The following is a 16310-nucleotide window of genomic DNA, read 5'->3' on the forward strand; positions in this document are numbered from 1 at the left end:
CTGGAAATGGGCGAGGGGGGGGGGCTGCTAGCCTGGCTCTGAAAGCTCTCTTAAACTCACTAATTGACATGATATATCTAATTTGTTTAACCTGTCCAATAAATGACACAATGTGTGTCTTGTAATATTCAGGACCTCCATATTTATTTTTCACTACATCCTGTACTAAGGAAGCCTGTGTCAGTAATGCCCACTGTATAACTGTTATAAGCATATTCCCAACATGTTGAACCTTTCCTTTAAATCATTTGTCATTCAATTTAGCTGCTAGACATTAGTGGAAAACCATGATTTATGTGGCCTTGATCTTAAAGGCATATACGTAGGGGACCTGGATAACACATTTCAGGCATAGCATTTCAGTAACACCTCGGCCCTTGTGGCTCAGTCCGTGGGGACTTGGCTGGGGAACCGGAGGGTCGTCGGCTCAAGTAGATACATAGACCAAGTAGGGAGTGTGGGCTGGTGGCTGGAGAGGTGCCAGTATGGCACCAAAGCTCCAACTACCTTGCTGTGAGGAAGACATCTCACTTTGACATCTGTCCATGTGTACAGTTTCTGATTGGGAATGTGTGTATTTGGGCCTATGCGTGTGAATATAATACGACGGGGGTGAAAACACTTAATTTACCCTTCGTGATTAATATAGTATACCGTCTTTATATATGTACCATGTCGCCACAATTTAGTTGAATTCTCAAACTTCCCTCACTCACGATGGAATTGCAGTCAGATACTTCCTTTGTCAGTGTCCATGTCTGCAAAAAAGAAAAGAATAAGAGCCTCCCTTCAACCAAGGAATTCAATTGATTTAGGGCATTATATAATATGTCATTGACCCAAGCTGAGCTATAGCACACAGCCGTTACATTCAATACGTGTGAAGACTCTGTCCCAGATAAAGTGAGAAAAACATGTATGTAATATTCATCGAAATGTTACATATTTATACCTCACACAAATGTGCTGCAGACAGATACTGTGATCAACAGCCTCATGAGGCTGTCTGTGTGTATGTGTGTGTGTGAGTGTGTCAGTGTGTAGGCTAATGACTCAGCCGTAAGGCATTGAAACTTTGCCATTCCACTAGGAAAAGTCAGTGAGTCTCAGCACGAGACCAGCAACGAGCCACATGCAATATGCCACATGCACACCAGCCAGCTGGCATGTTGCTCCCTGTGCACTAGTGATCATCCACATATATACTACTTTTACAGAAAGTATACAACCTTTAACCTTCAATCTTTTTGAAGGCTCAAATATTCCGACAGAAGATTGAAGAAGTCACAGACCACGGTGCTAACAAAAACAATCCTAAAGGAATGCTGGACTCAACATCTGTCTTGGAGCATCAGCAAGACCAAGACTCTCCGGCTAGCAGCTCTGTGAGGATAGACTTAGGCCCAGTGGTTCTTTCAGCTGAATGCTAATGCTAACATGCTCCCAATGAAACGATAAGCAGGTTTGAAGTTTACCGTGTTCTCCATCTTAGTTCAGCGTGTTAGCATGCTAACATTAAGCCTGAAATCGGCAGATTAAATTGCAAATGCGATCTGGCAAAGAAAATAAGAAAATAGCTCAACCAAATATTTTGAATTACAATTTAGACCAGATGACGGCTTTATATGAAAAGTCAGGGGATCACCATAGTTAATACAATTCATTTGAAAGGAAAGAGGAATATATGTCCTAAGTTTCATAGCAAATACTTTAGTTGTAAAGGTATTTCAGTCTGGATCAAATTAGGGACCAAGCCACAGACCTAACATGGCCATCCCTATAGCCCTCTTGGCTAAATAGAAGGTTTCTAAGTATGTTTGTTTCTGATTTTGAATGCATTGTAACTTCTGACAACAGCTGCTAGACAAACTTCTCAGAGACGCCGTACAAGGCTATATATAGTGAGTATTTAATCCTCAATCAATTTCCAGGGGAGTATTTAAGAGCACCACGTTCTAGTGTCTAGTGTCTGGATCTAGCTTTGGTGGTGCAGGAGAAATAAGGCCTTTATTATTATGCAATGGCACAAGCTGAACATCCTTTAAAGGCAAGGCAGGTCATCAGCAAATAAGTTATATGCAGCTAAGGTGTATCTTACATCATGGTCTTGCAGTTTGGAGCCCACAAGGTTGGAACATGGCACAGTTTGAACCACTGGTAGGATTCTTATTACACTATGTGTGACACTCACACACATACTTTGCGGCTTCTATTTGATGGTTGGAAATTAGTTTGGAGTTTAAGATTGACATATTTATCACTTGAGCAGTTCACTTCAGTGTTACCTGTGATTCACAAACACATGAAGGGAACATTCGGGAATCAGCTTTCCAAACTGGACTTGACTGGTCTCGGTAGGCCTTCTCTATCTCAAATGTCACTGCTATAAATACACACAGACACACAGAAGCATACACACGCTATATAGGGTTTATATTGTTCGACAAGTAGACTTGTAGACACGAAGTGGTGGAGTCCTCACCGAGGAACTGAATCACTTGGCATGGAGCGCTTCATGTATGAGTGGAAAAAGGAACTGAATAATTTGACCATCAATATGTACAGCTACGGACAAGTTTAATCCCTCCGACTTAAAGCTGCTGCACATTTGGTCTTCCCAGGCACAGAACATGAATAACTCAAGACATTATGGAGAGCTATGAGTGCGAAAAAGAATAATGGAATATAGCTACAGAAAAAAAGAAAGAAAACTCCAGGGCAGCTTGGCTTGGAGGATCCATCTGGTCTGAAACTTCCGAATGAATTAAGTAAATACGGAGATGTTAGCTGAATCAGAAGTAGGAAAAAATATATTACGGGGGTGAAAAAAAGGTTCCTGAGGCATTCAGTGTGCATGTTGCTCCATTTTTGTGAACGAGTCAAGGCCAAGCCACAGCACACAGAGCAACAGTCCAGCGGTGAGGGTGCTGGGACAGCTTCCTGTTTGAATTACCATCAGCAGAGAGGGAGAGAAAAAGAGAGAGCGAGAGAAAGAGAGCGAGAGAAAGCGAGCGAGAGAAAGCGAGCGAGAGGGAGCATCATGGAAAGTTTGTGGTTTTCTCAGATGAGTCTCTTCCTGGTGACCGAGGATCAAAGTGGGAAGGGCTTATAGAGAGTTTCTCCAACTTGTTTTTCTGAAAGGTGATTACCCCATCTTGGCCACACCCATACACTCACAGCAGAGTGACATCACTGCTGTTTCAGACCTACATTTCCATCGATTAACATTCTTGGAGTAACAGTTCCTGAAGTTGTTCTGTGTGGAACAAAAACAGTGTTCCAATGAGAATATGATATAGGCCAACAATGTTTTGTATGAGGTTTATTTATACATCGATGGTAATATATTGTACTGAACTCTGGAATGTATTTTTTAGATGGCACCATTATGTTAAAATGCTCCATCAAGGCAAAGTCCAGCATTAAAAACATGTAAATATGCACGCATTTACAACATTATAATTCACAAACCTTTTATCTAGGGAATTTACTGAAAGTGAGACAAGGTAACTGTTGCGCAACAGTGGCCACTGTGGTCACAAATGACAATTATGGGATCATGCTTAATGCTAAAACATTGTTATACACATCATCTGCTTTACAGGGCCGGTGTACAGGACTAACTTTGTTTCAGCATCACACTCTCACGAGATATGGCTCTCGTCTTGCAGTTAAAGTATGGCTCTTGTGGAAATATACAATGTAAGCCAAATCAACATAAAGAAATTGCACTGCACCTTTTTCAGAAGATTTTGTATTATTTATTCTAGATTTGCATTTAATTACAAAAAGAAAAGTATGCTACTCATTTGGTAAAATTAAAAAGATAACTTGTTGTTTTCAGATAAATGTTTCCACCATAAATATAATGGAGCACTAGTATAAAGTAGAATAATATAGAAATACTCAGGTCGAGCTCAATCACCTCAAACTATACGGAACTTGAGTAAAGGCTCTTCCACCCTTGGTGCTGTATAACTGATGATTGTAATCAAGTTTAAGTTCAGTGGCAACAAATATGTAAAGTGGGTCAGGTAGTGAATCAGTAAATGAGTTGGCCCAAGGACACATATAATTATCTGTGAATGTTATGCAGATCTCTCTGTGTGTTTATGAGTGTACTGGGAACGTCAGGGGCGTTGTTTTGTCTCATGTCTGGATGAATACCGCTTATGTTGCTTTAGCTTTTGTGTGACCCGCAGATGTTGGAGTCTTTGCCGGTGTGCGTGTACCCTCATGTACGCCCAGGCGTGTACATTTACACACTGTGTGTTTTTTACCACCGTGTTTGGAAAACTTTGCCCACGCCAGAGAGCAGCCACGGTCTCTCGCTCTTCATTCCCGACCTGACATTCTTTCCTCCACTTTAGCTCACGTGCGGTTTGGAGATAAAAGCCTCCATTCATTAGTCTGACTGAGGGCCCGACGTAACGACAGGATACCCCACCCTCGTCTGGCAACAGCCAGGGCCACATTTTACCCGGTGCTGGTGGCCCTCAGATTAAAAACAACCAGTGGCACAAGACATTTTCTGCAGTCTGTGTGTATCTGTTTCAGGTGCACCATGTATTTCTTGTACTTTCAGTATATCAAAAACAGCAGGAAGGTTGGGGGTTTTCCAGGTTTAATTACCCTTCACAAGCTTGCTCTGTTGTTGCGTATTCTTTCTTTCTCTTTCTTTTTTTGGATCCAATCTGACTTTTATCTCCCCTGCCGAGCTGCCAAAACTCAACCACATGCCCCCACACTCTGTCAGTAATGAGGCATGTGCCTGTTTTGTGTGTGATACAGATGCGTGCTATCGAGCTTGCTTGCAGATCTACTGCTTGCTGCCGCACTGCCGGGAGGGGAATCCTGGAAGAGTAATGGGGACAGAAGCTAACTTCCTTCAGCTGCTACTGCTGTGAATTTAGTCAATCGATCACATTAGATTTAAAGTGATATTTCACTCTAAATATTATTATATTGGATGCCAGTTACAATGCATTTTAATAGTGGCCTCTTGTTGCAATGGAAAAGGATCAAAACATGCAAAGAAGCTTCTCAAACTGCAGCAATACATTACTTTGCTGTCCCTCTCGATCACAAACAGTTCATTTCCCCCCCCCAAAAAACAAGAAAATAAAGTAATATACATTACAGCTTTGGCGTTAAGCTCTTCCATTGGTCAGAACATAAACCACTATTGGGTTTTATGTTGTGTATTATGAAAAACATAGTTTATTACAAAATAACTCCTCCACTAAAGGAAAGTCAGACTTGTACATTCATGGCTTTGTCACTAAAATCCACCAACTTTTTATGAGTAAATAAACACAACACCGGAAAATCCAGCAACGTCACTGTCGGTAGAGCAGAACAAAGGAAATAAGACAAAAGGTTTCAAACAAAAGCAAACAAATATTATAAGAAACCATTCGAACATAGCCTGCATCTTTAAAGCCACAATAAGCATTGCTCCAAAGGTCACATGTGGTCTGGTGTGTCTCGGCTACAACTCACTTGAACGTTACACTGCATTGGGTCGGTGATACTTTGCGGCGCTTGAAGATATTTCACTCCACTGCTGTGGATATTATAAGAGGAATGTGGGAGTAATGTGAAAAGTCACCGCTTACTCGTGAACCTCTCTTCGTAAAACTGGTATGATTTGTGGAAAATTAAATCGTCACCTGCATTAAACCACGACGTAGGAAAATGTAACAGATGGAGTGTGTGTTAGTTTACATCAGTAAAACAGAAATGTTCACGCTTTTCCGTAACACATCCAAAGTTTCCACTCTTTCAAAGAAATAGCACTGCGGTGCGTAACAGTGGGCGAAACTGTGACTGTGGTGGGGGAGAGGGTGGGGGTTTACACATGTGTGAACTTGTCTGTGATTTGAGGATTTCCCTGAGCACATGAGAGAACCTTCATTTAACATGACCAGGAAGTGAGTCATCGCAAAGATTAAAGAGGCCAATGAAGAGTGACATATTTTCATCACACCTACACAATTTTTTTTTTTTCAATTTCAGAAAACAAGACCTTAGCAATGAATACACCTTTTACATGTTACAGTTATCTTCCTATATTAGGAGACTGTGTAATGTATTTCAGTTTATATTATGTGACTGCAACTTGTTTGAACTTACATCTAATTTTAAATGGAGAAAAAAAAACAGTCCGATTATCAGCTTTTTATACATTACAACATTATAAACAAAAATAGAAATAACGCTTTAGAGATTTAGGACAATAGGCGTGATGGACATATTTTCTTCTCAGAAATACCACCAAAGTTTACATATTTTACTGAGTCTGTTGCACTTTTGTACAAATATGGTTGGAACAACATGCATTTTAAGTGCAAGGCATTATTTCCCATATTTTCAATTGAAAAACTGTCAGTGAATCAGAAGTAAAAACTAACACTTTTGAATATCATGTCAATTTTCTGAATCAAAAAAACAACTTTAAATACTATCAGGACAGTTGAGTGGTACGATAAATGACATCAGGGAAATACGAGAGAATATTAAAGTTGGCAGCATGATTCAATCTCTATTACCCTGATGTTTCACAAACACACACACACACACACACACACACACACACACACACACACACACACACACACACAAGTGTGTGTTTCTGTGCACCTTCAAGTCAGTGATTGAGGCCCTCGGGGTGGTCGAGGTCCACTTGATTGCATCATGACTGGAGCACTCTTTGGGTCATCTGTGTCTGCAACAAACAACGCACAGCAGCCGGTACTTTTCCACTGATTTTAATGAGCAGGTAGGGACTGGCCGCTGAAAAGAAAGCAGATTCCACAGCTTCCTGGCACAATGTTGTCGGTCGCCTCCTCTGCGTTTGACGGGATTGCGCAGTTGATAGAGACTCTTCCTGTTGCATACGTGGATAAACAGCCAGGATTTGCACACACACACACACACACACACACACACACACACACACACACACACACACACACACACACACAATAGGAAAGAAAGTGAGAAAGAACCAGGCATGAGGTGACACACTGAACTGAGATAATGTAAACTGTCTCGCTCTCTCTTCCTGTCTCTGTTTCACACACACACCTGTTCTCTAGCCTGCATACCATGGCCTGACCAGATAATAAGCAGCGATTTAAAAGAAAAAGAGAACAGTACCACAAACAAGCTGTTAACCTGTTAGGACTAAATGTTTACAAATAATAACTGTTACAAATTATATTGCAGTGTAGAACAGAAAAGTGTTTAAATGTGTGCTACTTTTAAATAGATTCTTAATAACTCTTAATAAGGTAAATATTGCATTTTTTTTCAGCAAACTTACGAACCTCTCAATACATTCTGCTCACTTTGGTCAAATTGGAGAAATGCTGCAGGGGAAACTACGTATCCCAGAACAAAAGGATTTAGTGGGCCCTTATGATGTGAAAATTCAACCACTTCCTTAGTGAATTAGACCGCATTGGATTATTGGAAACATAATGCATTGTCACAAAGCGTAAAAGTGGGCTGTGTTTCTCAGCTCATGAAGAGTGTCGTGTGTTTCTATTTGGGGGTTTTTTTGACATTATTAGACATAGTAGAGAGCTGAAATGAAAAGGGGGAGAGACATGGGGGATGGCACGAAACAAAGGCAGCTGGTCGGCATGTTAAACTCCGAAAGGCCACCAGGACGACCTGTTGGAATGTGTTTTTTACGGATAATGGAGACAAAGAAGGCCACTATGAACAAGAAAGCATCCTATGTATAAGAAAGAGTATAAGATTGAGATCCATTCAACTCAAAACCTTTCCTAAATAAGAGTGATTCATATTAAATAGGTCAAAATGTAAATGCAAGGTTCTGAATTCAGTCACAGGTGGTGAAGAACCGAAAGAAAACTTTTATCTGGATTGACAGGAATCAAAATTGTGGCCAATTTTGTAAAAATCTAAAAGTGTATTCCAGCTCTGAGGTGCATTGAATCTAAATGCTGTTAGTTTCCCCCCTGGAAACAGTTATCAGATCAACCAATAGGGAAGAAAAAAAACAAAAACAGAGATGTTCATACATTGTTTTTTTTGGTCATATATGTTGGATGCAGCAAACTAAATTATACTGTTTCAACACATATTCTATCAGCCTTTGGTTACGGACAGAATTGTAATAGAATACACATGTAAAGGTTTAGCTGCAGCCGCAGACTCCAACTATACTTCGTCGTTTTCTTTGTTGTCGTTGGCTTTTGTTCCGACCCCCCTCAACCTCGCGTAATTCCGACAGCCAGTGAACGCAGCGCGGTTTCATGCTGTGTGCCTCTGTTTATTTTCAGAGCGGTGACGCGGACGCTGCACTCCTCCTATATGTGGCCCGTCAGACGGTGGCAGGGCCCGGATTGGTGAGATGTTGTTGCTGTAGCAGCTTGTGTCGGCGCTGTGTGGAGGGAGGGAGGGAGGGGGAGGAGGGGCGCTATAAAAACCCGCTCCGGCGCTCCAAGAGGTTCACTCTGGTGGAGGAAAGTGAGCGCAGAGGGTTGGTAGACGTGGCACCAAGTGATCCCCCCCCCTGTATTTACCAACAACAGGCGTCTCGTTTCCCCCCATCACTGTACCGCCCGAGCACAAGGCTTCGCTCCGAGATCACCACCCCACCCCCCCCTCTCTACCTCGACTAATAAATGCCAAGAGGAAAAACGAAAGTGCCAACCGCCAAGGATCGCCGCTGCGAAGTGGACAGAAACGGTCGGACGAACACGTAAGGGACGCAAACGACGCACGGATCGCCGCCGTTGCCGTTCTCAATGCATACTCTTTGTGCCCGGGGTACGATGAAGCCAGAGATCACCGCCGCCGTCGGATTTCTTTCGAGATTTCTGCGGGTGAAAGGACACGTAAATGATCGACAGGTCCAGACGTTCAACCAAAGCTTACATGACATATTGTCAGGTAAGGAAACCAGAGAATCCAGCTCTTTGCACTGCACACAAACGCCACTTGGGAAAAAAAACATCCCACACGGTGTACGCGGCAACCTCACACGTTTAGTTTAGGTTTTGTTGTCTCGTTAAATATTTAAATTCGTCTTTTGATCGGGGTGAGAATGGTTCAGAAGAAGCCTTTCTTTGTTCTCGCAAGTATCGCTGTCAGCGCTGCCAACGCGCACCACTGTTTGCGCACATCGAAGAGGGGAGGAAAAAAACAGGAGTAAACACGACGGGCGATCTTAATCTAACGATTGTCGACGATTAATTTGCCACAATCGGATTTTTTTTCTTCTAACAAAGATACAATATGAGGCAGTTGGATGTGTTACTTTGTTTTTGGAAGAAGAAAAGAGGAGTGTGGGGGGATGCAAAGATCCTCAAACAAGGAAGTGCGCTTCGGTCGATAAAGCTCTCAGGGAACTGAGCAAAACAGCTCCAGTGAGGCTGCTCAATTACGTAATGCATTTGGACGAAATGGGGTTGATGATGAAAACGCGTCTTATTCCAAACTAATCTTTAGCACCGAGACGTAAACATCTGTATGTATATATATATATATATATATATATTTTTTTTTTTTATTTATTTATTGTATGAACAATACTCCTCATTGGAAACATCACATTTGGCAACGTGTGTGTTTCAATGAGTGGATGACCTTGTTGATTTGATTTTTCTTTGTCATTTACATTTTGACCGTGTGGTGTTTTATGTAATGTTTTACCACGTCCCCCATTCATCTAAACACATTCAGCTATTTACATTGAATACAAAGAACATCACATTTTCTCGATTTTATTTAGCGGAAAATTCAGCCATAATGCCCCTTTTTTAGGTTTACCTCATTTGAGTACAGCAGTGTTTTTTTGTTACAGTGCTGCTCACATAGTCTATGATTTTCTGCTGTAAACACATTCCAGCCAGAGAAGCTCTAAAGCTGCTATACATCTGCCTCACTCCATCCACTGAGCAGATGACCTACATTTCCTCCATACGGAGTTTATATAATCTGTTTTTGCAGATAGTTGTATCATTTTTGTAGGTAAATATTAACATTTACACAAGAATAGAACCGGTTGCCCCAAAAACGACACAATGCCATTTAGTACTAAACACGAAACGCAATTCATTGTAGGTGGCCTTAAAACTGCCTGTGCAAAACGGGCATATATATCGTTTTTTTTAGGAGGGGGATTGTTTGAAGCAAATCGTTGATTTATTTCCATCCCCCAAAAAGCTGCACCAGCACATTTGGACGACTCTGTTTGTAAACAAGACAAAAGTTTGAGTCGTGTGGAGTCGGCCGAGAGGTCTGTGTGTGTGTGTGTGTGTGTGTGTGTGTGTGTGTGTGTGTGTGTGTGTGTGTGGGGAGGGATGTTTTTCTGCTGGGAGCATATAGGAGGACATTAAAGGCGCAGGCAGCGCAACAGCGAGGAAACGGAGGGGGAATCCACCGAAACCTGCCGTATATTCAGTGCATAAACATTAATGACACCATAGCGATGTGACTTCCGTCACCCGGACATGGTTTTATAGTATTTTGAAGCTGCTGTTGTTCATAAATTAGAACAAAAACATGCTCCAACACTGCCTCATTGTGTGCGCGAGACAGAAACAAGAGCGACCATGTGGTAGTATCCTGTGACGGGCTCGCTGCTGCTAAACGAGGCCAAAGCCCGAGCTCTTTTGTGCCAGGAAACTCCACAATCGCTCACTATTGTGTCTGTGTGCTGAAAAAGCTTGGGGTCCCTAGCTCCCCTCATTTGTGCTGAGCGAAGGGAAGTAGACAAATTAAGCCCTTGGACCAGATTTGAGATCACGATAGTTGTGTAACAGTTAGCCGCAGAGCTTCGATTCGTCGTCGTCGTCGTTTATTTATTTATTTATTTATTTATTATTGCAACAATGTTGCAGTGAGCCAAATGAGAATCTCCCTTACGGCTTCGATTTGTCTCGTCGTTGTTGTTGTTGCAGTGAGCCAAACGATAATCTCGTGTTTTTGTTCTAGTGGTCCAGGTTCAGCCAGTTAATAAACAACCCTTTGTTAAACTCTTTAGGTCAAGCGCATGCTCTGTCTGCCTTTCTTTTCCGTTACCCGTTTCCTCCCCCCTTTCCTCCCGTGTGCCCTCGTTTTTAAGAATAGGCCCTGCTGAGCTGATCTTTTTCCAGCTGCTCCAGAGTTTGAAGGGTAGTGGCCTTTGTGGCACAGTCCGAGGCTGAAAGATCATCCAACCCCTTGTGCTCTTTCAGAGTGCCAGTGCCTTCATTAGCTCAGTATACAGCCTTCTGTGATAAGACATGAGGGAAGGGGGGTATTATCCCGTGGACGCATACAGGTGGTTTCCGGGGCCCCCGGCCTGAATGCGGGCCTACTTCACTTACCATATTTTTCTTCGGACCACAATACAGTTAGAAACAATAATAATTCAATGCGCGTCGTGTGTGTGTGTGTGGGAGGTTCCTAGGATAAAACTATCCGTGGTAGAACGTTCCCCTCGTCGGTCTTAACAACTAAAATGTCTCGCGCATACCGTAAGCCGCATCACTAGTTTCACTGCACTTCGGAAGAAAAAAAACTCCCACACAGAGGAGGAAAAAAGAAAAACAAGGTCCTTTCCCTTTAAGAGGCGGAGCCTGGTGTCCCAGATGGCGGACCAGGACCACACTTTTGGTGTGTTTTTGTTCATCCAGTCATGGGAGAGACCGTCACACTGACGACGGCCAGGGGAGGGATTGTGCAATTCAATGGCCCTCTTTTTGTCACGTAGGCCCGGGTTGCCACTGGCCGCCTGTTTATGGCTGCTTATCAGCACTCCAACAGGTGGTGTTGTTTGTTTGCCCTTTCTTCATCTCCCGAACACAACTGGGCCCAGCACTTTAGTGTAGATAAGTACTTTCTTTATGGGCAATAGGCTAAACGCTTTCAGAACATCCAGAAGGACAGACTGTAACATGAGGGATACATTTATGTATTCATAACACATAATGGATTACAGTGACCTATAGTATTCACAATATATCAAAATGGGTAGCATGTTACAGTTCATGCTTTTTGCGTATTTTATTAATTATTACAAATGTTTATTTATTTATGTATTGGTTTATTTGGTAGGTAAATGTCACTGTAAATGTGCCAGAGTTGGTCAAAACACTATATATTTTTTTTAAATCTGTAGTCCCTGGACTGATCAAACACATATTGTTCATAGACCTTTCAAAGACCCCATCTTAAACAGTTTTACAGCCATAGTATGTTTATTAAATTAACCTTTTGGAAAGCCTTGGTTCACAGCCACGATTGACGTCTGTAGTCGGTGTTTCTGTGTTCAACAACACATTCTTCTTTTCCATTTGGCCCCTCTTTTTATTGGCGCACATGACCTGCCTTTTTTTTTTTTTTTTAACCCACTTTACATGTTATTACAAGCAGCCTGGTGTTAATCACCCCAAAGCTTAACTTTCTCTCCCTCCCCTTTTCTCTCCTGTGTCTCTGCAGAGCAATACAAGCACCACTGGTTCCCAGACAGGCCCTGCAAGGGTTCAGGTTACAGATGCATCCGCATCAACCACAAGATGGACCCACTGGTGGGACAGGCGGGCCAGCGCATCGGCCTGACCATCCAGCAACTCTACCAGCTGCTGCCCAGTGAGCTCACGCTCTGGGTGGACCCCTTCGAGGTGTCATACCGCATCGGCGAGGACGGCTCCATCTGCGTCCTGTACGAGTCGCAGCCCTGCCCCGTAGGAATGCCGGTGATGTCCAGCGCCAGCTCCTCCTCAGGAAACGGTGGGTCGGGGGGCTCCATGGTGGACAGTCACATCAGCTGCAAGGAGGAACTGATGGTGATGGGCAGAACCAGTCCCTCCAAATCCTACAACATGATGACTGTGTCCAGTTAAAGAGGCGCACCGTCGCCCTGGCCTACTTTTGTTCTGGGTCACGTCGTGGCTGGTCCGATCGTATGGTCCGATCAGTGAGCCTTTTTGAAGCTAAGAATATGAAATGAAATAGTGAAAGAAGAAAAAAAGAAAGAGAAAAAAAAAAACAGAGGATGTGGCCTATCGTCCAGGTGATGGAAACCTTGTAGGTTTGATATTTTTTACCCTCTCCCCCCATTATCATCTGTTCTTTTGTCATTGGATCAGCTGGGCACTTTTTTTTTACGAGAGGCTTTGTGGAAATTGAACTGTTGGGGCAGCTAAACAACCAACCAACCAACCAGGAACCCCCATGGCGATGGGCTCCACCTACCTACCCCCGCACCCCCTCGACTGTAAACAACATGGTGATCAGCTCCATCTCTGAAGGGGCTGTCATTGACTTTGCACTTTCTTTACTTGTGGTTACTATGGGTACATGTTCAACACGCCACCGAAAAACACCAAAACCTAAATTGTAAGGATGTTTCCTTTTTATATATACATATATCAGGAACAACCCCATGAATTTAAAAATCCTGAAGTTTTTTTCAATTAGCTCTTTTCACTTGTTTTGTTTTCTGGGCGGGGAGGAAGTTGAGGTTTAGACTGAAGCCTTTCATAATCCAAGCTCAAGGTAAAGAAACACCCGATGAGAGCATCTCTATTTTCTATAAGACCCCCTTTTTGGACCACAGGGAATTAGTTTTCTTTATCTTGTAGCTGTAAAAAAAGGCTTTCGTCTTAACTTTGCCTCCCCCCCCTCCCCTACCAATAACACAGAGCCTCAGAAAACCTTCATCTCTATGAAAGTGGAATGTGTTGTGACACCTGCTACCTGTGGATACCAGTGTGTCCTGTTGCACTGTCGCCCTCCCATCACCCACGTATGTGTAGCTTTTCGGGTGGATGGCAGGGGATCGGTCTCCTGTCCCCTCCCCCTAGTTAACGAATGTTGTTGAAAATCACAATCAAGTTCCTGTGTTGTTAATATTGCCCCCTGTCCTCCAACCACTTTGTCATCTCCCGCATCGCCAAAACTCAAAGTGTAGCAAAAGGGGGGGCCCATTTTACCCAAATCTTGGTCTTGTGGCCCTGTTAGAATTGACGTTGAATGCACTTTGACGTGAGATTGTGTGGGATGTGTACTTTGTAGAGAAAATCGCCTGCATTCCATCCATTCGAATGTCATCTTTTCACGCCGTTTTTATTGCCCCTCCCACTTTTAGCCGTTTGTTCATACTGTAGCTGCCCCGTTGGGGTAGACTAATGTCTATTAAATCGGGAGTGTGCAACTCTGGATTTCAAACCATTTTTTTTTATGACACTGTATTTGTGAACATTTCAGCGCCGTTGATTTGGAGAGTATTTGAGGTGGTATGTTAGAAACATTCTGTCATCCGTTCATATGGCACTGCTCGCTCTGGCAGGGTGCAGAGCTAAACCGTTTCTCCCCCTCCCACTCCCAGACACAGATGGTGATTTGTGTTGCGGATAGAAGAGAGAGGAAAAAAAGTTAGTCTGAAAGGTCTGGACTAAGTGATGACTGTGTGAGACTTTGGCCGAAGGGAGGTCTGGAGCACCGACTGTTATAAGATTAATTTGAACTCTACATTTAAAAAAAAACAAAAAAACACCGGGCCCTCGTCGGCCTCCTATTTTCATTTACAGAGACATTAATTTCCATGGTCTTGTAAAAAGGAGATCCATATGTGTGCATTGGAGGTGATTTGCCTTACGAAGACCTCATTGTCATGAATTATGAGCCATTCGTGTGTTTTTTTTTTTTTTTTTTTTTTTTTTTTTAAACTATCAGGCATATGTGAGCCAGCCTGTTTCATGCGCTGCCCGGACCCTCACGGGAGGTGTCCATATTCCAGCCTGGCAGCGTCAAATTCCCCCCCCTCCTCCACGCCTCCTGGTGTGTGGGGGTCAGAGTGCCTCAAGTGCCGCATATCACCCCTCAGCTCAGACCTCCTGTTCAGGCAAAAGCAAGCCAGCATGCTGCTAGCTGACCCCCTGTGGACGCAGGTAGACTTAATGTGACACATATCGTCATCCATCACTGTGGGGAGCTGGGTAAGGAAGGCGGGGATGGGGAACTGGTATGAGAGAGAGAGGTGGGGGGCCAGGGCCGGACTCTTTTCGTCCAGGGCAGCTAAAATCCCTCCAGCCCCCTCCCTTCTTCTTGACTTATTCAACATCCCCCACCAAGCCCTTGACCCTCCCTCGGCAGTGATGGGTAGAAAACAAAAAAACCAGCACACGCGGCTTGGCGTGCTCGCGCTGCACTAGGGGTGGGGAGGGGGGGGCTTGTGAGATAGTAGGAAACATGGATCAAAGATGAAGAATGAGGGTACTAGGCCGTTTTCTGTTTTCATCTCACTGGATTGCGCTGCACTCGATTACCGAGTCTGAGTAGCAACTTTGTTTACATGCATATGAAAGGGTGTGCTGGCTGTCTGACGTACCCCCACCACACTCCTGGTTGTGGGGCTGAGTGGTGAATCGTGAGCTGGAGCAGATGCTGGAGGGGGGGCGGCTTCGGGTGCCGTCCGGGTCTTAGCCACTGGCCAAATCTGTCACAGCAGACCGGTTCACCGCTCATCACCAGACCTGTGGGTGTTTAAGCTCCCCATAAGCCTGAGAGGATCATGGGTAATGGAGCTATAGCCTTTGACGCACTGCAACCTAACCCCGCTTCCCCTTGCTCACTGTTGATGCTCCCTTCAGCAATCTGTGAAAAGCAGCGATTCCATGTTGGCCAGATGGAGAGGAGCTCGCTGGGACGGCATCCCAGGGCTTTGGTTTCCGTGGTGGGACCCTAGTTTTAAAATCACACTGCTCCATTTAAAGCTTTTATGTCATGTGACGAGATGTTTTGAGATTGGTCTATGTTTCGGACGTGAGGTGATCGTCCCACCTCACTTTTCTCTAGATGTATTTTATGGTCACACTGGTAGATTTTCTCATCGTTCCACTCTGCCATCCCTCATTTTTCTCCTCTTCATCCTCTTTTTTTTTTAAAGAGGATTTTTAGTCTAATCTAACCTACTTTTAACAGACCTTGTCTTTTTTTTTTTTTTTTTTTAGCTACAAAAAAATGTCACCAAAATCCCCTTTTGACACCTCAATTGTACTACCACCACCGGAAATGGTTTAAGTCCTCAGTAATATTGATTATTTAAATGGCATCCATTCAGCTTGTGCGCACATAGGTTACATTGTCGTGAGAGTGCTTTGAGTAGTCGGAGGTAAAATAGCACATAAAATGCACTAAATATGTCAAGTTGAAGTTGTGTGACATTTTTTTGAGACGCGAGGAGTCTCTCCTGGAATGTATTGCCAAACTCAGGCCTCGGACATTCAATAAATACCCTTGTGGAGAAGTTGTGCATGTTAAGACATGAAACCGAAGTCATCGTC

At 43.5% G+C, this 16310-nt stretch overlaps 1 protein-coding gene across 1 annotated transcript; it reads left to right on the forward strand.

Annotated features, from left to right (window-relative positions):
• The first annotated feature begins 8588 nt into the window (after nucleotides 1-8588).
• btg1 (B-cell translocation gene 1, anti-proliferative) lies at nucleotides 8589-13037 on the forward strand. The gene is made up of 2 exons (XM_079236310.1): nucleotides 8589-8928; nucleotides 12463-13037. Exons 1-2 carry the CDS (start codon nucleotides 8784-8786, stop codon nucleotides 12864-12866), a joined length of 549 nt encoding a protein of 182 aa, XP_079092436.1. The 5' UTR covers nucleotides 8589-8783; the 3' UTR covers nucleotides 12867-13037.
• The last annotated feature ends 3273 nt before the right edge of the window (nucleotides 13038-16310 follow it).

The sequence above is a fragment of the Taurulus bubalis genome (genome assembly GCF_910589615.1).
Source record: "Taurulus bubalis genome assembly, chromosome: 20".
In the NCBI taxonomy this organism is placed as follows: domain Eukaryota; kingdom Metazoa; phylum Chordata; class Actinopteri; order Perciformes; family Cottidae; genus Taurulus; species Taurulus bubalis.